Below are 22990 nucleotides of genomic sequence, written 5' to 3'. Positions count from 1 at the left end.
CAGACAGCACCTCAGAGTGGCTTTCCCGCATGACTCTGTATTTCAGTTCCGTCAGTCAGTCAGTTCACTCAGTTGTGTCTGACTCTTTGCGACCCCATGGACTGCAGCGTTGCATAGCAATTTTCACCATTTTAAATTCTCCTTTGAAAGTTTTACTTCGTCTGTCTCCCTCATCAGAATGTAAAATTTACGAAGGCAGGATCCTATTTGTCTTGTTCATTGCTGTATTTCCATACCCAGGACAGTATCTGGCAAATAGGAGGGTTATAGCATTTGGTGAAGGAAAGACTTATATGAGGTAGGTAGTACTCTCTTCAAATTTAGAATATGAGAAAATTGTGACTCAGAGTAAGTTACCTGTTTGTTATCATAAATGACTTAGCCTGAGTTCCACGTAAAGTAAAAGTAAGGCAAAGACAAGCAGGAAGCTAGTTTATTTTGGAATGTGATTCCAGGAAGCAGGGGTGAAGGATATTGGGAATAAAACATGGAAGAGTCAATACGAATATTCATTATGAAGCTAGCCACCTCTGTGAGTGACAAGATTATTCTGGGGCGCTATAGTCCAGAGCTGAGTCCTGCAGGATTTTCTAAGAATCCCTGTGAATGCAGCTCGGAAACATCACCCAGGGAAGAAACAGGAAAGCATTTTTATCCATCATCCCTCAAAAGTCTAGAGTGACCACAGAAAAGGCGGCCGATGGGAAGAATAGAGAAGTAAGTTTTACCAGATCAGACCAGCTTACACCAAACAAGAGTGTACAAATGCATGGAGTAAGAGGTGAGGCTGAAGGCACAGCGATGCTGTTCAAGACGTGGTGTCTGACCGATGGCCGGGGAGTGGCACGACCAGGTACAAACCCTGACAAATAAATAAACTGCTACGAATAAAACTGCTCCCTACTCTGGCTGGCCACAGAGCTCCATGGTCCAAAGAGATTGTCATCTCCATGGTAGGTTTTAAGTGAAATAAAGACACGAAAAAGTAATAACAGAAATCAAAGTGGTACCCTGTGTAACGAAAGTAAACGCAGTTGTGAATGAAGATATAAAAAGATGGCAGCCTGGGACGGTGCAACACAGAGTGGCGGGTACTTCAGCTCCGTCGCTCAGTCGTGCCTGACTCTGCAACCTCCCGGACCGCAGCACCCAGGCCTCCCTGTCTATCACCAACTCCTGAGTTTACTCAAACTCATGCCCACTGAGTCAGTGATGCCATCCAACCATCTCATCCTCTGTCATCCCCTTCTCCTCCTGCCTTCAATTTTTCCCAGCAGTAGGGTCTTTTCCAAAGAGTCAGTTCTTCATGTCAGGTGGACAAAGTACTGGAGTTTCAGCTTCAACATCAGTCCTTCCAATGAACACCCAGGACTGATATCTTTTAGGATGGACTGGTTGGATCTCCTTGCAGTCCAAGGGACTCTCACAAGTCTTCTCCAACACCACAGTTCAAAAGCATCAATTCTTCGGTGCTCAGCTTTCTTTATAGCCCAACGCTCATATCCGCACATGACAACTGGAAAAACCATAGCCTTGACTAGATGGACCTTTGTTGGCAAAGTAATGTCTCTGCTTTTCAATATGCTGTCTAGATTGGTCATAACTTTTATTCCAAGGAGCAAGCGTCTTTTATTTTCATGGGTGCAGTCACCATCTGCACTGATTTTGAAGCCTCAAAAAAATAAAGTCTGTCACTGTTTCCATTGCTTCCCCATCTATTTGCCATGAAGTGATGGTAACAGATATCACGATCTTAGTTTTCTGAATGTTGAGTTTCAAGCCAGCTTTTTCACTCTCCTCTTTCACTTTCATCAAGAGGCTCTTTAGTTCTTCTTTGCTTTCTGCCATAAGGGTGGTATCATCTGCATATCTGAGGTTACTGATACTTCTCCTGGCAATCTTGATTCCAGCTTGTGCTTCATCCAGCCCAGCATTTCTCATGATGTACTCTGCTTATAAGTTAAATAAGCAGGGTGACAATATAAAGCCTTGACGTACTCCTTTCCCAATCTGGAACCAGTCTGTTGTTTATGTCCAGTTCTAACTGTTGCTTCCTGAGCTTATTAAATGCTAAATGGATCAAAGGTTTTAAAAATATATGTAAGATCTCTGATTTTTTTAAAAAAATCTACATCTAGGAATTTAGCCCAAAGTAATTATCATGGATATACAAAAAGATTTTTGGTATAAACACAGTCATCACAACATTGTTTGTAACCGTGAAAAAACTAGGAACATGACAATCCAACAGGAAAATAAACTGTCCTATCCATTCAATGGAGTAATATTCAATTTTAAGAACGAGGTTATAGAAAAATATTTCATGCTTTGGAGAAATGTTCTTAAGTAGTAAGTGCAAAATATTTCTAGCAGCATTATTATATAACACTTTTAAAAAACTAGTACATGGGTTTTTTTTAAGCATCTGTCAAAGTATTAACAGTGGTAATCTCTGAGTGATCTGTTCATGGGAGGTTTTAATTTTTTATGCAGATATTTTAAGAATTAGAAAAAATAATTTTGGTTTAGCTAGTTATTAACTCAGTAAAAAGTGTCATTAAATCCTTACACAGCAAGACAAGGCAAATCGCTAGCAATCTGCTGGCCCCTCTGTGAGTGCAACCAGGAAGTGGTTCATCCATGGAGAACCCAAGCAGGGATCAAATGGAAGGTTAAAAACAAGTCTCTTCTTTCCAATGGGTCCTTCCACTTTTGCAAATAGGGATGTTACAAATTTTGAGAATGACAGGCAATACATTAATCCTAAAATAAAAATGCAAAGCATCTATGGGAAAGACAACATAAAACACCAAAGTTTGAGGCATTTCCTTTTGGGTCCCTCAACTCTCTGGCGTGACTGAGGCACACAGCCATCTCCCCTTGGCAGTGAGCAGCACCAGGCTATGGTGACTGTGTACTGTCCTGAAAGAATTACCACAGTGGATGTGGAGTGCTTCATACCAAGCACTGCGCTGAAAAAGCCCTTAGTGAATGCTCACAGCACCTGAGGCACTCATCTGAATGTTTTAGGTAAGAAATAGGTTAAAAAAGGTTCAATAACTTCCTCAAGGTCACAGCTAGTTAGTAGAGGGGCTTAGATATGAACTTGTTCTGCCTGACTCCAAAGCAAAGGTGTTTCTAATATATAACAAGAAAATCTGATATATTTGTATCCTAGTCCATGGTCCAAAAGGATTTCCACTATTACTATTTTTAATATTTCACTTGTACCTTTTTGGTTCCTCAGAAAGTTAAACATAGAATTATCATGGTGTCCTGGTGTTAGTCACTCAGTCATGCCCAACTCTGTGACCTCATGGACTGTAGGTCACCCGGCTTCTCTGTCCATGGGGTTCTCCAGGCAAGAATACTGGAGTGGGTAGCCATGCTGCTGCTGCTGCTAAGTCGCTTCAGTCGTGTCCGACTCTGTGGGACCCCACAGACGGCAGCCCACCAGGCTCCTCTGCCCATGAGTGGGGTGACATTGCCTTCTCCAGAGTGGGTAGCCATATGACCCAACAATTCATCTCCTAGTTATATACTCAGGAGGACTGAAAACAGATATTCAAACAAAAACCTGAATATTCATCACAGCATACCCTAAGAGCCAAGAGTGGAAAGAACCCAAATGTTTATCAACAGGTGAATAAACAGAATGAAGTACATCCATAAAAGAGACCATTACTCAGTCATAAAAGGACACATGCTACTGACAGAGGCTACAATATAGAAGAATTTTGAAAAATTTACGCTGAGTGAAAGCCAGAAACAAAAAGCCCCACACGATGATTCCATACACATGGAGTGCCCGAATTCAAAACTGCAGGGACAGAAAGCAGATCAAAGTGGATTACGGGGTGGGGGTGGGGGGTGGAATGGGAGGGGCCGCTTAGTCGGAGCTGTGCTTCTTTAGGGGGCGATAGAAACGGTCCAAAATTAAAGACTGACCACCACACAACAGTGTAAATGGGCCGGAAGCAAACAGCGGTACACCTTCAAATGGTTAAAATGGTGACTTTTATGTTATGTGAATCCTACCCAAATAAAAATATGCATCTTTTAGGTACTGAAGACACTAACCACAGGCCTTGCAAAGTGTAGCCATGTGGGCTGTTACAGAGCATCGCAGCCGACGAGTGCTGCAGGGGGTGGGGATGAGGGGAACGAAAAGGCAGCAACCCTGCCTATTCCCACAAGTCACCATGTCACAGCACACTCGCCAAAAGCCCCGGTGTGGTTTGCACCCCTGGGAGGAGTGGCCGCCATATCCTACCAGTTTGGTTTTCCTATTTCTGACTACTTAACTATTTGGTAAACTTCTCAGGGGTCCCTCAAGAATGGGGTGACTTGGTGCTTTATGAAGTTACTTAAACTTTTTCATCGAAAAGGGGTTAAGCTAATGTGTGGAAGTCCATGAAAAGGCAGAAACCTGTGGCTCTGGGAGGGATGCCTTCAGCATCCACCTTGCTTTACTGTTCAGGACTATAAGTCTCCTGGAAGGAAACCTGATGAAAATATACCCTCAGTGACCAAGTGGAGGACAGTGAGTGCCTTCTGGTGACCATCCCAACAAAGACGTCCATAAAACTGGTCTACAGGGTAGGGCGCGGGAGACACAAACCAAACACATATCTGCAAGGCAGAGAAACCCAAGACTGATTTTCAAGTTTGATGATCCGAAGAACCTCTTCCACTCCTGTCTGGTGGGAAAGTCTATGATTCAAGTCAATGTATGGCAAAAACCACTACAATATTGTAAAGTAATTAGCCTCCAAATAAAATAAATTAATTTAAAATAAAATAGAGAAGCAAGCAGAAAGTCTTTTAAGTCTGGACTTGTACACACAGCCTTTTAGCACCTAATCCATTTGTGTGTAGAGACACTACTAAACATCTTAAACCACTGGTGCTGAGACTGGCAGGTCACTAGGAACACAAAACACCCACTTAAACTTTATAAACACTAAAATGTATTCTAAGTGGATTCAAGAACTGGATAAAAGCAATGAAACCAAAAAGACAGCTCCAGACAAAACACCAGTTCAAGATGACAGACTCCGATACCTGTCCACTTTTCCTCCCTTCCTAAGTCATATTGAAGTAAGAGGGCCTCAGAACACCAGAGGCAAATCTCCTTTCAAAGTCGTCCAGGGAGCAACCAGTAAAGACCAAGACCTGGGAAGGAGCAATGTGCAAACAGAACTATCCGTCAGAATAATCTATAGTAGTCCTCAAACTTCAATTATTTCCACTTTGGCACCATTAGTTTTGCTATATCCCAGTGCTACCCACTCTGTTATTTAACACTTCAACTCACCTTACTATGATTTAGTTAAATAAATGTATTTTAAAAGAAGCTTTATATCACTACAATAATTGCAAAATGAGTGCCACACTGTCTTCAGTAGGTGATAACTATAAAAGTGAACACACTTTATGAAATTCTAACACTGCTGCTGACAGAAAGAGGGGGCCTGCCTCTTGTTCTCCAGGCCACAGCAGGAAACTGGCTGCTAACAGCAAGGCAGGTCAGACTAGCATCTGACTGAGACTTTCTCTCTGTTACAGTCAAGAGGAGAAAGAACTGACAAGGGAATTATTATCTCACGTTTGTCTCAATGGCCCTTGGTGTGGAGCCCACATCCTGTGTAAAACCATCCCCATATAAACGTCACACATGCCTGCCTTGCCGTGACAGGTGGGTGGCCCTTCCACAAAACCCCACCCCCAGGCACACTCACATTTTCTCACACACAGTCATTCATCTGGCATTTTTTTCTCCCTGGCAGGATAAAAGGCTTGGCCCCCAAACTAAAATTCAAGAAATGCCCTCTGAAGCAAGTGGCAATGTACTTGGGAGGACGCTGAGGTGTCTAAGGGCTGAGAAGGACTCAAAAAGAGCGCGGGTATCTTCAGACTCCCCCAGGAGGTGCCAGCCTGGGGAACACAGATCAGTGGGAGGGGGTGGGTGGTAAGAGAAAGGGCAGCCTTACTCAGAGTGAGAGTTACACAGAGCTGAGCCCCCCAGCCAGCCAGCAGGCGGGGATTTCCTCCTGCTCCCCACCTCTGCAGCCTTGTCACAAGCTCTGCACACCTGAACAGGGCCTGCAGGCAGCCCTGCGGAGGAGGTACGTGCCTCCTGGGGACAAAGACCAACCCACAAATAAAGAGGAAACCCACACCAGCTACTTAGGAATCCAGTCTCTCACTATGCACAAGAATGGCCAAGTGAGCATCTGGAAAGTTCACCCTGTGTCCTCTGCACCAAAACGTTTACTGCAGGAGGGAGGCCAGGGGGAGAAAACAGAAGACTTCCAAGAAGAAAATGATGCAAGGGTCAAGCAGCAGCAGTAGCTGAGGGTGAAATTAAGTAGGGAAGAAATAGCGAAAGAAATTAGGAGACGCCCTGAAGTAGCACAGGTTTTAGGACCCAGGGCGCTATTTTCTTCTACGACTCCCGTCACACACCTTGGCTCAACAGCGAATGTGTGTCAGTGTATGTGCTCGGTCACGTCCTACTCTTTGCTGCCTCGTGGATTGTAGCCCGCTAGGCTCCTCTGTCCATGAGACAAGAATAATGGAGTGGGTTGCCATTTCCTTCTCCAGGGGATAATGAATATGCAATAATAATAATGTAAACATAGCTATTGTTATGATTTTCTGTGTGTGTATGTGTCCGAGAGAAAGAATGCATAGGTTAAGACCTTGCATAGAAAAAACTCTAAAAGAATGAGCATTAAACTATCAGTAATAGTCATTTAGCTGGAGGAATATGTGACTATTCCTTTCTACGTTACATTACTCGTGTAATTTGTGAATTTTTTGGCAGCAAGTATTTTTCAGTTTTGTCATTAAGGCAAGACAAAAACATTAAAAGTCAGCTTTGAACATGATTAACAATGTTATTAATGATGGGGCAAATTTATTTAAGGCTAAATGAAAAAATCAGAACATGAAACTGTATATAGATCCAATTTTGCTTTTAAATATGTTTATGTACATACAAATGGAAAAATTTACAGAACACCAAGATATGGGTTTGGGTGGACTCCAGGAGCTGGTGATGGACAGGGAGGCCTGGCATGCTGCGGTTCATGGGGTCGCAAGAGTCGGACACAACTGAGCGACTGAACTGAAGATGTAAACAGGGATGAACTCTCGGTGGCACAGCGAACTGGAATTCTACGTTCTTCCTTTTATTTCCCAAATTTTCTACAATGAAGACCATGCCCACTAAGTCTTAGAAACAAAAAGTTAATAAATTTAACAAAGAGTTAAATTTCCTTGTTGCAGGGTCCATAAGACTGGAAGTACTAACTTGCATCATCAATCTTTAAAAAACAACTAATACTGTGCTCTTTCCACTGTATCATGCTACATTCAAGGGACTAAGGTGACATAAGCATTGGAAAATGTCTGATAACAGTGGCAATGTAACATAAAAATCTTATGAAAAATGTCTGGGAAAGGGAATCATGATTTACATAAGCAGTGCAGGGGGTCACATAGAGTTGGACATGACTAAGCAACTGAACAACAATAAAAATAACAATAATTTTCATTTATAGTTTAAATGAGGGTTAAAATTCAAGCAATGTACAGCATGGGACAACAGGTAATAATACTGTATTGTATACTTGAAACTGGCTAGTAGATCTTGAATGTTTCCACACACACAAAAAAGATGACTATGAGGTGTTGGTATGTTAATTACCTTGACCGCAGTAATCAGTTCACCATGTATGCATATGACAGAACATCACAAATGATAGAAACATATAAAATTTTTGTCAACTGTATCTCAATAAAGCTAGAAAAAATAAACTGAACAATATAATTTGGGGTTTAAAATTTTTAATTAAAAAAAAAATATTTAAGCAGCCCCACACAGTACCAGTGTGTTCCACAAAGCACACTTCAAAAATGTTGGGGTCAATTATTATTTATGATATTCTTTATTAGGTTGTACTTATTAAAATTCCACAGAAATACATTTTTAAAGTAGCTTGATTTAAGGAAGTTCTGACTTAAACTGATACTGCCATAAGCTGAGAATGGGAAAAGGTGGAAAAGGCAGATAATGGGCTAAGTCAACTTAGTCGTGTCTGACTCTTTGCAACCCTATGGACTGGGCCCGCCAGGCTCCTCTGTCCATGCGATTCTCCAGGCAGAATACTGGAGAGGGTTGCCATGCCCTCCATCAGGGGATCTTCCAGACCCAGAGACTGAATTCACGTCTCCTGGGTCTCCTGCATTGCAGGGAGATTCTTTACTGCTGAGCCACTGGGGAAGCCCAAGGTGGATAATGTACTTAGTTGCTCAGTCGTGTCCGACTCTTTGCAACCCCTGGACTGTAGTCCGCCAGGCTTCTCTGTCCATGGGAATTCTCCAGGCAAGAATACTGGAGTGGGTTGCCATTCCCTAATTAGGATTTTTTTTTTTTTTCGGTAGGAGCTAATCAAAAAAGTAGGGAAAACCACCAGACCATTCAGGTATGACCTAAATCAAATCCCTTATGATTATACAGTGGAAGTGAGAAATAGATTTAAGGGACTAGATCTGATAAGAGTGCCTGATGAACTATGGACTGAGGTTCGTGACACTGTACAGGAGACAGGGATCAAGACCATCCCCATGGAAAAGAAATGCAAAATAGCTGTCTGAGGAGGCCTTACAAATAGCTGTGAAAAGAAGAGAAGTCAAAAGCAAAGGAGAATAGGAAAGATATAAGCACCTGAATGGAGAGTTCCCAAGATTAGCAAGGAGAGATAAGAAAGCCTTCCTCAGAGATCAATGCAAAGAAATAGAGGAAAACAACACAATGGGAAAGACAAGAGATCTCTTCAAGAAAATTAGAGATACCAAGGGAACATTTCATGCAAAGATGGGTTCCATAAAGGACAGAAATGGTATGGACCTATCAGAAGCAGAAGATATTAAGAAGAGGTGGCAAGAATACACAGAAGAACTGTACAAAAAAGATGTTTACGACCCAGATAATCACGATGGTGTGATCACTCACCTAGAGCCAGACATCCTGGAATGTGAAGTCAAGTTGGCCTTAGAAAGCATCACTACGAACAAAGCTAGTGGAGGTGATGGAATTCCAGTGGAGCTATTTCAAATCCTGAAAGATGATGCTGTGAAAGTGTGGCACTCAATATGCCAGCAAATTTGGAAAACTCAGCAGTGGCCACAGGATGGAAAAGGTCAGTTTTCATTCCAATACCAAAGAAAGGCAATGCCAAAGAATGCTCAAACTACCACACAATTGCACTCATTTCACACACTAGTAAAGTAATGCTCAAAATTGTCCAAGCCAGGCTTCAGCAATACATGGACCGTGAACTTCCAGATGTTCAAGCTGGTTTTAGAAAAGGCAGAGGAACAAGAGATCAAATTGCCAACATCCGTTGGATCATCAAAAAAGCAAGAGAGTTCCAGAAAAACATCTACTTCTGCTTTATTGACTATGCCAAAGCCTTTGACTGTGTGAATCACAATAAACTGTGGAAAATTCTGAAAGAGGTGGGAATACCAGACCACCTGACCTGCCTCTTGAGAAATCTGTATGCAGGTCAGGAAGCAACAGTTAGAACTGGACATGGAACAGACTGCTTCCAAATAGGAAAAGGAGTACGTCAAGGCTGTATATTGTCACCCTGCTTATTTAACTTATATGCAGAGTACATCAAGAGAAACACTGGGCTGAAGGAAACACAAGCTGGAATCAAGATTGCCGGGAGAAATATCAATTAACTCAGATATGCAGATGATACCACCCTTATGGCAGAAAGTGAAGAGGAACTAAAAAGCCTCTTGAGGAAAGTGAAAGAGGAGAGTGAAAAAGCTGGCTTAAAGCTCAACATTCAGAGAACTAAGATCATGGCATTTGGTCCCATCACTTCATGGCAAACAGATGGGGAAACGGTGGAAACAGTGTCAGACTTTATTTTTCTGGGCTCCAAAATCACTGCAGATGGTGACTACAGCCATGAAATTAAAAGACGCTTACTCCTTGGAAGGAAAGTTATGACCAACCTAGATAGCATATTCAAAAGCAGAGACATTACTTTGTCAACAAAGGTCCATCGTCAAGGCTCTGGTTTTTCCAGTGGTCCTGTATAGATGTAAGAGTTGGACTGTGAAGAAAGATGAGTGCCGAAGAATTGATGCTTTTGAACTGTGGTGTTGGAGAAGACTCTGGAGAGTCCCTTGGACTGCAAGGAGGTCCAACCAGCCCATTCTAAAGGAGATCAGTCCTTGGTGTTCATTGGAAGGACTGAAGCTAAAGCTGAAACTCTGGTAATTTGGCCACCTCATGCGAAGAGTTGACTCATTGGAAAAGACTCTGATGCTGGGAGGGATTGGGGGCAGGAGGAGAAGGGGACGACAGAGGATGAGATGGCTGGGTGGCATCACCGACTCGATGGACATGAATTTGAGTGAACTCCGGGAGTCGATGACGGACAGGGAGGCCTGGTGTGCTGCGATTCATGGGGTCGAAAACACTGAGCAACTGAACTGACTGAATATACTATGGCTGTTTTTATTTGCATGGTGTTCTTTTTACTTTCTCTTTATTAGTCAAGTTATTAAGAAAGAGAAGGGGAAAAGAACACTATGCAAATAAAAACAACCATAGTATATTACTTCCTACAAGAAAAAAAAATGCTAATTAGGACATAAAACATCTCTAGTGAAAACAGGACTGGGCTTTGGTTCTGCTTAGGAAGAAAGAGGGAGACTCATGGACTGAAAGCCAATAGAAGGAACACGGTGGACCCAAGAGAAAGGAGCTGCAGCAGACACAAGAGGAGGAATGAAAAGCTACCTGCCAGGACTCAGAGTGAGTTTTCAGTGACCAGGAAATAAGCCCCACTGCTGAGCAGAGCTGCTGTATCATGAACAGGGTCAACTGGTCAAGAGAGAGAAATGTAAATAAACTTGAGTCTGGGCAGTAGTAGTGCGCATTACAGTTCACAACACACAACATGGAGCCAGACTGGATTCCAATTCTAGCCCCACTCCTCACCAGCTATGATCCTGGACAAGTTAAATACCTGCACCTCGCCTTCCTCATCTGCAAACTGCGAGGAATAATTCAGAATAGTACCTCACGGGGTTGTTCTGAGAACTAACCAGCTGTTCAGACGCAGCCTAGTAACGTCACGCAGGTGTTACACAGTAAAATTTACAGTGTGATACAAGTAAAACTGGTAATAATACGTAAGTAAAGCTGATAATAATGCATACTTTATTAGTTGTTGTTTGAAAAATTACAGAGATACACAGAACTCTCATTTAAATGCTGATTCTTTTTCCCAGGTGTTTTTCCTAAGGCTTAGAAGTTATATTCCCATTGCTCCTAGTCAGAGACTAAATTCACATCAATTTAGTCTCTAATGTGGCATGACACAAGGAAAAAAAAAACACCGGCTTTGGAGGCAGGAAAACCTGAGCTCAGTCCTAGCTCTTCCACATAATTTGGACAAATTACACTCTGAGCTTCAACATACTCATTTGCAGAAAAAATACCTAGAGCTACTGTGAAAATTAAAAGTGATAACTTAAGTAAACCAATATTTTTTCCCTTAAAATTGCTGGTAAAGTTGTAGGTACCATCCTGTGGGGCTAGAATCTGGCAGTATCAAAAGTTAAAATATTCTTTTAGTCTTCTTTTACTTCTAGGAATATCTGAAAATTAAGATACTCTCAGCATTACTATAACGGGAGGGGAAAAAAAAACAACAACGGAGGGAAGCACAAACCTAACTGCAAGAATAGTATACTAAGAAAATGCTTATGACAAAGGAGAAAATAGCAGAATATACATAGTCATTATGACTGCATTTTAAGAGTGTTGCATGAAATAAAATCAAGTTAGAAAATAGTATTCAAGTGTGATCAACGTAATTATTATTCATTTTTGCAATGGAAAAAGTATAAACACCAAGATGTTAATAAATGATGTTTTTATTTCTTCCCACTACTTTTCCATATTTCAGAATTTTCTTTGGTGAACATGCATTCATTTTACAATAATAAAATCAGTTCATTTAAAACAAGAACATAAATGTATAGAGGGGAAGAGATTAAGAAAATTAACTGAGATGCTAACTGTGGTTTTTCTCTATCTTGCAAGCTTTCTATAATGTGGTTAATCTTACTTTAGATTGAAAAGGAAAACATTGTTTTTAAAAGCACCCTCCAGGTTTGCCCTTTCCTACTTAATATGTCTTTCCTTCTCAATCAAAATTCTTGAATAAACAGTACTGTATTTCTCAAGTTTCAAAAAATCAGATCAGATCAGATCAGATCAGCCACTCAGTCGTGTCCGACTCTTTGCGACCCCATGAATCGCAGCACGCCAGGTCTCCCTGTCTATCACCAACTCCCGGAGTTCACTCAAACTCAGGTCCATCGAGTTGATGATGCCATCCAGCCATCTCATCCTCGGTCGTGCCCTTCTCCTCCTGCCCCCAATCCCTCCCAGCATCAGGGTCTTTTCCAATGAGTCAACTCGTTGCATGAGGTGATCAAAGTACTGGAGTTTCAGCTTTAGCATCATTCCTTCCAAAGAACACCCAGGGCTGATCTCCTTTAGAATGGACTGGTTGCATCTCCCTGTTTCAAAAAATATACTCCCTCAAAACTTAAGAAATCTGGGAAGCAGCTTATCCCCAAGAATCAGGCATTAAAAGCAACTGGTTCAGGGGTTTGGGCAAACCCGGCCTGCTGAGTTAATCCCTTACTGCAACAAGGAATGAAATCAGAACACAAATACACAAAGTCACCTCTAAAGAGGCCAGCCAAGTAATCCTTGGCCCTCAAAACAGAAACCTAACTAAAACAGGATGGCAAAATTGCAGGTTTCACTGAGGTACCGAAATATTAATACAAGAGTCGCTGAATATCAAAGGGAGACTCCACAACCAAGATGCAGATTTTACAAAGAAAGAGCACCAAGAGTCCTCTCAGTCAGATCCTGGGTATAAAGAGCAGAAGGGTGAGAGCTCTCTGCTGTGGAGAGAGGACATCACGAGGAAGACGAGTGGAGTGAACCACCAACCCACTGTGCGTACCTCCAGGCCCTCGCATCAAGCCAAGCAAGGGGTGAGCTGAATACGTGAGCCCTGATAGGAGGTGGGGGGTAGAGTGGGTTTCTGGAAAGCAGGAGGAGGAGAAGCCATGTTGATCAATGAGATAAAAAATACACGACCAGGACAAAGAATCAGCAATTCCAACAGAGCAGAGGTGGACCACAAGCTAGAGGCGTCGTCTTTGATTCAGTCTCACAGTACCCTCAAGCAAGCCAAACAGGCCTTAGAAGGAAGAAACTGCAGATGGACCTAAGTTTCAGGAAGCTAAGGAAGAGTCACCAAATGAAGCCCACCAGCCTAACAATACATCCCCCAGGTCAGGGGAGCAACCCGCATGAGTGCCTCCCAGACACCGTAAGAACCTACAGGACAGAGTCAGCTTAAACCACTGGCCAGGCGCAGAGAGAAGCATAAGAACAGTCCAAGCTCCTCACCATTCCTTCGTCCTCCCACTCTGCCCCATCTAGAAACCAGGAAGGAAAAACCGGAAATTTCAGGGTCAGATGGGACATAAAGGTCAGAAGCTAGCTACATCACTTTCTCTGACAAGGGGTTACCAGCTACAAATCCCAACTGGGAGAAAGAAGGAGGAAAAGTCTTAAATTTGAATGAAGGCTGAATGAACTGAACTAGGTACTTTCAATGTCTAAAGAGGGAGAAAATCTTAACTGGGAGAAAGAGGGAGAAAAAGTCTTACCTTTGAATGAAGGCTGAATACACTGAACTGGGTACGTTCGATCTCTAAACTGAGCTTATGTTTTGTGACTTCTGTTTCCTAAGGTTACTGCCACCTGAATGCACCTTTTGTCCTTTCACTTACCACCGAATCCTGAGCTCCTAGAATAGCTGACTCACAGGTAAAGAAAACAGCCGTTGAATCAATAACTTAAAGAGTGCATAAAAAGTCATAAGGCCTGATGCCTTTTCATAAAGGCAAAAAGCTTTCCAAGCCAAGTGCATTTTAAAGAGATGGTGACAGACAAAAATATTTACTTTGATCATCTCCCACAACTTATGTATTCAACACATTGAGTACATACCTGAAGAAAGAATATATCAGAATATGGTATGGCCCTTCCTGGGAGCACCACCACAGCCACAGTGGGAAACTATCGAAGTGTCCATGTCAGTGCAATGCTGGTGAGAGAGTGCTCAGCTTCTGAGGCAATATCCTAAAGCTGAAATGAGGGTGGGGTTTGTAGACCCTGAATGACCCACTGGTCCTTACGGCTCACCCATCTCTGGAGTGAGAAGAATGTCCTTACCATAGGCTGGCACCACTGTTACCATGGATTCATCAACTGCATTTGATTCAAGGTTCCTAACTAAGGTTTTTGGATAAAGAAAGAAGAGTTTCACTCAAAGGAAACTTCCAGCTCAGCTAAGAATGAATTTCACACTCCGATAAATTTATACTGGTTCCCAACTCAGGGCCACGTGAGCTTTAGTTAGCACGATACCCTTGGGTACTGACAACCATCTGAATCTCCAAAGGGCTGACTCCAGCTCTGTCTTCCTGAGACTCGCTCAGCTGTCCATCCCAACAATCCACTCTATTTCCACTCTACTTTTGGCTCATGGGCTTCCCTGGTGGCTCAGTGGTAAAGAATCCACCTGCCAATGCAAGAGACCCAGGTTCCATCCCTGGTTGGGAAGATGCCCGGGGAAAGAAAATGGCAACCCACTCCAATATTCTTGCCTGAAGAATCCCCATGGACAGTGGAGCCTGGTGGGCTATAGTCCATGGGGTCATTAAGAGTCAGATATGGCTCAGCAACTAAGCAACAACAACCTCTAGTTCACTCTTTACTTCGACAGAAATAGGTTTTGACCTTAATGATCCTGCTCATCTTAAAGTGACAATAACTTATAGCCAAATTCAGGAGCCCCTGAGGATGTGAAAGAAACTAAGGAAATGACAGGAGAAAGTCAAAGAACAAGGAATTTTAGAAAGGTACAGACTGCCGGGTATAAGATAAATAAGACACAAGGAGGTAATGTACAGCACAGGGAATATGGCCAGTATTTTATAATAACTTTGAATGGAAGGCAATCGATAATGCAAATCACTATGCTATACACCTGACACTAATATAAGATTGTAAATCAATGACACTTCTATTTTTTTTTTTTAAACTGTACAAAAAGTGTTCATCAAGGCCAGGGTGAGAGAACACTCCACTAAGACAAGGAGTGAGAGGCCCGCATGTGGACACAAGTCTCCGGTCACTCACTCTCGGTGGCTGTGGGGGAGGGAAGCAGGCACTGTGAACGCCAGGCCACAGCTGGAGGCCATCGGAAAAAAAGAAAACAGCTAATTAACTGCAGAGCTTAAGAGTGAAGGGAAGACAGAAAGGAAAAAAGTGAAGACATCTTTCAAGAAGCTTGGTAGGGAAGAAGAAACAAAGTCGTTAGCAGTTGGGCACGTACAGAATGTGGTCAATGGATGAAGTGGTTATGCTTCTGTATTTTTAAGACTCCAAAGACGTGTCCAGTTAAAAATACTTCATCCTAAGACTATACTTTCAGGGATCATTTCCATAGGTTGCTACTAGAGAAGTCTCTCTGCTGTATGACACAGGGAACTCAAACTGGGGCTCTGTGACAACTGAGAGGGATGGGATGTGGTGGGAGGTAGGAGGAAGGCTTAAGAGGGAGGGGACACATGTATGCCTATGGTCGATTCGTGCTGATGTATGGCAGAAACCAACACAATACTGTAAAGCAACTATCCTTCAATTCAAAATAAAGTAATTAAAATAGAAAAAGAAAAAAATACTTCACCCTATTTATTTGCTATGCACAACTCTAGGAGTTTACACATGATGTTTTCATCTTCACAACCACCTGAAAAAAATAGGGAATAACATCTCCTCTCCACAAAATAGGGATCTGAAATATCCTGGGGGTCTCCAAAGAGCCCACAGGAGAAAGCACCAGCTTTAACTCATGCGGGAAGAGAGGAGGGAGTGTCACTAGAAAAGGCAGCAGAGTATGACTTCCTTGGTTGCCCAGTGGTTAAGGCTCTGAGCTCCCAATGCTGGAGCCGCGGGTTCAATCCCTGGTCAAGGAACCCAACCCCACATGCTGCAACTAAGACCCAATGCAGCCAAATAAATAAAAAATAAATTTTAAAAGAATGAGTTAAGAATAGACAAAGGGTGGGCCTCAATTAGAAGAATTCTTTTAGACTGGGGGGAAAAAAGGACTGCGTTCACATGCCTAACAAACCCTTAATTGTCCCTCCAAAATCAGCTCGAGTATCATCAACATTAGCACGTCTCCTCTAACACCTGCAAAAGAATGGATACAAACAAGTTAGTGAGAGGATGTGCCCAGGCATGGCCATGGGTGCCAACACCCATGGCCCTTATATCTGGGATGGAGTAAGCATGGGAACAGTCTGGATGATGAGACAACGGAATCCAAGAAATGTAACTGAGCAGCCGTGCCAAGGACTCAGCTCGCGTGGACACCACACACTAGGTCGAGGGCTGGGGCTTTGCCAGGTCAGAGAGCAGGACAGGGATCCCAGGTCGCCAAGGGTCTCGATGGGAATGCAATTCGGGGAATCAACCATGGTCTCCAGACTAGAAGTGGAAGATGCCAGAAATGGGCTGTAAACTGGAGACAAGGAGATGGGAAGTCTGGCCATCAGAGTCACCGTGAGAGAGTGGGAAGAAGCTGCAGGAGTTTGTTTACAAAGAAAGCAGGCAAATCAAACTAGGTCGGATGAGGACGGTTTTCTCCTAGAGAAACACCCATGTCTGCCTAGTCTGCTGTCTCCTGTCTCCACCGCACCTTCAACACTGGACCAGAACTGCCAAAAGTTTTACTTTGCCAACAAAGGTCCATCTAGTCAAGGCTATGGTTTTTCCAGTGGTCATGTATGGATGTGACAGTTGGACTGTGAAGAAGGCTAAGCGCCGAAGAATTGATGCTTTTGAACTGTGGTGTTGGAGAAGACTCCTGAGAGTCCCTTGGACTGCAAGGAGATCCAACCAGTCCATTCTGAAGGAGATCAGCCTTGGGTGTTCTTTGGAAGGAATGATGCTAAAGCTGAAACTCCAGTACTCTGGCCACGTCATGCAAAGAATTGACTCACTGGAAAAGACTCTGATGCTGGGAGGGATTGGGGGCAGGAAAAGAGGACAGAGGATGAGATGGCTAGATGGCATCACTAACTCGACGGACGTGAGTCTGAATGAACTCCGGGAGTTGGTGATGGACAGGGAGGCCTGGTGTGCTGCAATTCACGGGGTTGCAAAGAGTCGGACGCGACCGAGCGACTGAACTGAACTGAACTGTAAGTTTCGTCCTCAGCCTTCCAGCTCTACTTGCTGCTCCCGGTGTCGTCATTCACATCCAGGGCACAATCCCGTAATGGCCCGTGTCCAGGCCAGCTCCCTCTCTGCAGATGGCCCTTGGGTTATCTCCGACTGGACTTCCCAGGCCCTCAGACACTACATGTCTTCCCCCCAACTGAGCCCTCCATTTCTACACTCCCTGCCTCCGTGAACAGGAGCGTGTCTACCCAGTCACCTTCAACTCCTTTCTCTCTCCTGATCTCTTGAGCTCTACTGACACAGCCTACCTGCCTACACATTTTTAGAATCCTCCTTCTCCCCTCCGTCTATCCCCACTGCTCCCACCAGTGGGGGCCCTGAGGCCATCAGCCTCTCCTGCTGGACTCTGGGCCCCTCCTGCTGGCCAGGCTATTGCCTTTAAATCCATCCCTCAGAATCTTCCCCCTGGTTTTAAAAATTCAGATCTCTAATGATCACATTGGCTCTTCTGAATATGACTCTCTGGGGATGGGACCAGGAATCTGAAAGCTCTGTGGCCGCTTTCGCAGCCAGGATACAGGCAGCGTATGGAAAACCCTGCTCGCATCCCCAAGGGGAAGCTTCCATCTTGCCGCCCACTGCAGCGTGAAGCCTCCCCAACCAGAGCTTCAGAGCTTCACCTTCTCCTGCTTCCTGAACTCGGCTCTACCATCCGCTCCTGTCTGCGTTCCTTGGGAGGGGCAGCTGGCCAAGTCTCCTCTTCAGGTTCCATCCCCAGCCCTCGACTCACTGGCCTCTGAATGACGTCACTGCACACACCTCTGTGCAGAAAGTGCTCCCCTCCGCCGGAATCAGCAATTCCCTAACTCATCACCTCCGGCCTCTCTGCCAGGCCCTGCCCAGGCTCCGTCCCTCACAGAGGCCCTCTCCCTACTCGCATGCCTGAGCAGCTCGTGCTCAGGCCACAAAAGTCACCTGAAGCATCTCCCCAAGATGTAAGTCTTAACAGCGCCTCTCCCCTCCCGAGCCCAACCCCTGCCAGAAACCTGCAGCACCCAGTACAGACATCGTCTCATTGCTTTTTGTCAACTCTTCTCCCATTAGACACTGAACTCCTTAAGGGTGGGACCTGCAATTGGAATACATCAGACATGCAATGAGTATTGCTTGAATCCACGGTCAGAGTGAGTACACTGTGAAGTAAGTCATGGGAATGCTTACTAATAAATGTAAGAAATAATACATCTATTACTCAACATGTTGTCATCCCTAAGCAAGATCTAAAATGAGGCATGAACAAGAGTCCTACACACGTTTATCCTCATGCGAAGAGCTGACTCATTGGAAAAGACTCTGATGCTGGGAGAGATTGGGGGCAGGAGGAGAAGGGGACGACAGAGGATGAGATGCCTGGATGGCATCACGGACTCGATGGACGTGAGTCTGAGTGAACTCCACGAGTTGGTGATGGATAAGGAGGCCTGGCATGCTGCGATTCATGGGGTCGCAAAGAGTTGGACACAACTGAGCGACTGAACTGACTGAATTACCCGACAGCAGTACAGTTTCAAAGACATGGTTGCAAATGCCTTTTGCTTGAGTCATGGCCCTGGCAGCACCAGCTTTCTTCAACACCTGGAAAACGCCCTGCTGTGCCTGCTTGAGAGTCTCTACACTTGCGTCTCCCCTTCTGCGAGATGCACACTGTTCAACAAAAACTCACCTGTTGGCTCCTTCACACCATTTCGGTCCCCTTCCTGAACGTCTTCTCTGACCCTAACAGCTAAAGCAGCATTCTTGGCATTCTTCTGGCATCCTGCTATAGTCCTCTATAACTACAGTCTACGCCACTACCCTCGAATTTTCCTCACACCACTTACCACTATGTGCAATCACATGGTAACATACTTATTGGATGCTGGCCTGCTTCATCCTGTGTACCACTTTATCCTCTGTACACAAACCGTATGTGGCTTATGTACGTAGTCAACAGACACTTGCAGAATAAATAAATAAATGAGAGAGAGATGAAAGCAAGTGTAACATGAAAACACCATCATCTACTAGTCACAGAGGTGGGAAATATGCAGGTGGTAGGAAAGAGCCAGGATTTTTCCCTTAAAAAACACCTCTTGGGCAGGGTTAGGCAAACATTCATCCTCAGGACACTTAGGATCAGAACTCTCATTTACCAAAGGGCACACGACTTATCTAAAGGAAATCACTTCCCTTGCAGTGGGGAGCCCTGCAAAGAAAAACTTCAGAGCAAGGAAAATGTTTCTGCCTAGACTTGCCAAAAGACCAGTCCGGGGGAAAAAATGGTGCCTAAACAACACTGTAAGCTCTGCAAACACTGGGACAAAGACTTGTCCAATGTCAAGCCCCCAGAACCCAGCAAGAGTTGTCACATCCCCAGAAACCAACCCGTAAGAGTTGCTCAAAATGTTCGCTAAAGGAGCATATAAGACATGGACTTCTGAGGAATGGCCATTCCACCCATTTTTATGCTTCAGATACATTTATTTCAGAGACAAGGCAAGACAGCTAAGGAAGAGCCTCGGGCCTAGGCCTCTCCCTGGGCTGCAGTTTGGCTCCTAGAAATCAATACTTATCAACCATGTGCCACAAGTAATCATGTCTTACCTTCCCCAGAGTCACCTTACATCAAATTTGAATATACTTTGGCAACATAATGGCTAACAAAGCAATAGTAACCAGTAACAGATTTTGCTTGCTCTTTTAATTTTTTAATGTTTTTTGATTAGCAAGGAAGGATAGCTCAAAATGACAAAAGAAATAATACTGAAGAATTCTACCATTGATTGTGGTGCTGGAGAAGACTCTTGAGAGTTCCTTGGACTGCAAAGAGATCAAACCAGTCCATCCTAAAAGAAATCAACCCTGAATATTCATTGGAAGGACGGATGCTGAAGCTGAAGCTCCAACACTTTGGCCACCTGATACAGAGTCAACTCACTGGAAAAGACCCTCATGCTGGGAAAGACTGAGGGCAGGAGGAGAAGGGGACGACAAAAGATGAGATGGTTGGATGGCATGAATGGACATGAATTTGGGCAAACTCCATGAGAGAGTGAAGGGCAGGGAGGCCTGGGGTGCTGCAATCTAGTGGGTCCCACAGTCGGACATGACTGAACAATAACAACCACTAATTTCCTATTCAGCAGTGTATGGCTCATAGTAGGATCACAGGAAAAACACACCACCTTCTCAACTATCAGTTTCAACAGTCGTGATGTTCTCTATCCAAAGGGTACTCTGAGGAAGATTAACTACCTAGTAGCTGTTAAGGTACTCTGAGGCCAGTGCTTGAAAAATGCTATAAATCAAATCATGAAACAAGGGAAATCATAAATACTAAGCCCACTTCAAAACCTGAGAAGCTGAGAAGTGAGGAAGATTTATACTTATGCCTGTCACCCTGATACTAACTTACTCCCAGAATAAGATATCAATTTACTGACCAGGTATCTCAATACATCTTTTGTTACAGAACGTTTACTGACCAGAGACATATTCATATTCACTTATGTAACAAAGTGCTGACCACAGGTGTTAACTTCTGCAAAAATCCTCTGGTCAATAATGCGATCTGTGTTCTTAAAAAGATTCCTAACTTTCACAACAGACCATGAACATTTGGAAATGTCAACTGCCTCTGTACTCGGTAAGATTAACTTCACACGTTTGGAGATAAGGAAGCATGAACAGTGACAAGCAATTGCAAAAACTGTAGCTATTCAAACAGTTCGCTGTTGCTCTGTCAATGCCTAACCTCAATGCTGTTCAGCTGACATACAGTCCACCCTGAAAGTTAAAGTGAAAGTTAAGTTGCTCAGTCCTGTCCAACTCTTTGCAACCCCATGGACTGTAGCCCACCAGGCTCCTCCATCCATGGGATTCTCCAGGCAAGAATACTGGACTGGGTTGCCATTTCCTTGAGTCAATTAGGCCATTTCAGTGAGAAAAAGAAAGCTGTTTAAAAGGCTCTATATATTTCTCTACCCTCTATCTGTTGACACCCCACAGCTGATGCTCCACTAAAATATAACAACATCCAGCAGCAACGGCCCTTCCATTTCCTTCCCCTTTCAAGTACTTTTAATCAGTTTTTGTTTATCTAAATACTCCTAAGGGAGGCTGAGGAGGAAAAAAAAAATTTAAGTAAAACTAAGGGGTCAGGTTCTGACGCAGAGGTTTGAAATCTGCATCTGAGGGAAGCCAGTTTGGGTCCCTCGGTAGCCTAAAATGAATGGAGCAAGGTGACTGGGAAGGGAGTAGGCTTCCAATATCGCCTCCACCCGGACGGCCTCCGGTTTCTCCGCTGAGGGCATGAACCCGGGCCCGAACACCAGGCAACCCAGCCGGAGCCTAACTGCCCAGCCCACCTGGCGGCAGCCCCGGGAGCACCTGGGCACCGAACCTGGGGCTCACAGGGGGTAGCGGGCGGGGGGAGCTGGGGCTGAGACGGGGGCGGTGGCCGCTGGCCCCCACGGGGCAGGAACTGCCAAGTTTCTGGCAACGGGGATGGAAGATCGATCCCCGCCACCACACACAAAACCTCCTGCAACCCCCGAGTCCCTGCCGCCCCCAGCCTCCTCAAGGAGGTACCCAAGGGTGCCGTCTAGGGGGACACAACCAGGATGGCGGCGGCCGGTACTCACAAAGCCCACTGGAGCCGGTGCTGGTGAACATGGTCCCGGCGCCGGACTCAAAGCCCCCGCGGGGGACAGGGGGAGGGGAAGCGGAGACTGAAAGGGGGGGGCCGTGTGGAGAAAACCCTGCGACCGCGCAGGCGCACTCCGGGCGGAGCGACGAATCCGGCAACCCGACTCCACACCGGAGGCCTCGAGAGAACAACGCATGCGCGGCTCGTCCGTTTTTGTGTTGTGTTTTTTTTTTTCCCCCAGCCCGCGCCCCCGCCTCACCTACTTCCTGCCGCGAAAGGGAAGTGCGTCGGAAGTGAAAGGGGTCCGCCTCTTCGGGTTTTTCCGACGGCCGCGGGAGCCTTGGGAAAGGAGTGGGGATGGCGCGTGGGAGGAGTGGGTGTAACTGGGGAGACCGCCCTAGTACATTAGCGCCGCCCCTCGCCCCGTGGAGTCACCAAAGCAACAAATGCCTCCGGAATGCCGGCGCGGGGGACATTTCCTCTCGACCTCTAACCCCTCTCCCCCGTGACGGGGCGCCAGGCGCGTCCCGCGCGTGCTCAGGCCTTTCTGGGCCGTCGCGGAGCCGGCTCCCCGGCTGACTGTTGACACGACCGCCTCGCGTTCCGGTGTCCGGCCGAGTGCTGAAGAGGCAGCTTCTCGGATGGAAGAGGACCCGGAGCTGGAAGGCCGTCCTTGTCGCGGGGAGCAGGGCGGTCCAGCTGTCCCCTCCACCTTTTCCCGTGTCGGTCTTTGGCGAAATCCCCACAAAAAGCGCTGAGTGCCGTGGTCCCTGGACCCTCAAGCCCTCCCCGCCGTGGTGGCCCGTGTCGTGTCACCAGGCGCGGTGAGTCTGTGGCGGAGCGAACCGGCTCCCTAGACTTCTGTCATGGAGTCCTTAAACGGACGCTTGCCATTAAAAAAAATTTTTCCCCCT

The 22990-nt window shown here is 45.1% G+C and overlaps 1 protein-coding gene across 2 annotated transcripts in view; it reads right to left on the bottom strand.

The window, feature by feature from the left end:
* Positions 1 to 22350, bottom strand: part of UBAC2 (UBA domain containing 2) — a 170834-nt gene extending 148484 nt beyond the window's left edge. Inside the window, exon 1 of one of the 2 annotated variants that reach the window (XM_069601942.1) lies at positions 22072 to 22350. In XM_069601942.1, coding sequence (XP_069458043.1) covers positions 22072 to 22102 — 31 coding nt within the window. In that variant the 5' untranslated portion in view covers positions 22103 to 22350. The remainder of the gene's footprint in view (positions 1 to 22071) is intronic. The other variant, XM_069601941.1, reaches the window with a different exon arrangement.
* Positions 22351 to 22990: the final 640 nt, after the last annotated feature.

Source organism: Ovis canadensis, chromosome 10 (assembly GCF_042477335.2).
Source record: "Ovis canadensis isolate MfBH-ARS-UI-01 breed Bighorn chromosome 10, ARS-UI_OviCan_v2, whole genome shotgun sequence".
NCBI classification, from domain to species: Eukaryota; Metazoa; Chordata; class Mammalia; order Artiodactyla; family Bovidae; genus Ovis; species Ovis canadensis.
Note: the sequence above shows the minus strand (reverse complement) of the source record. Positions and strands in the feature narration are given on the sequence as shown.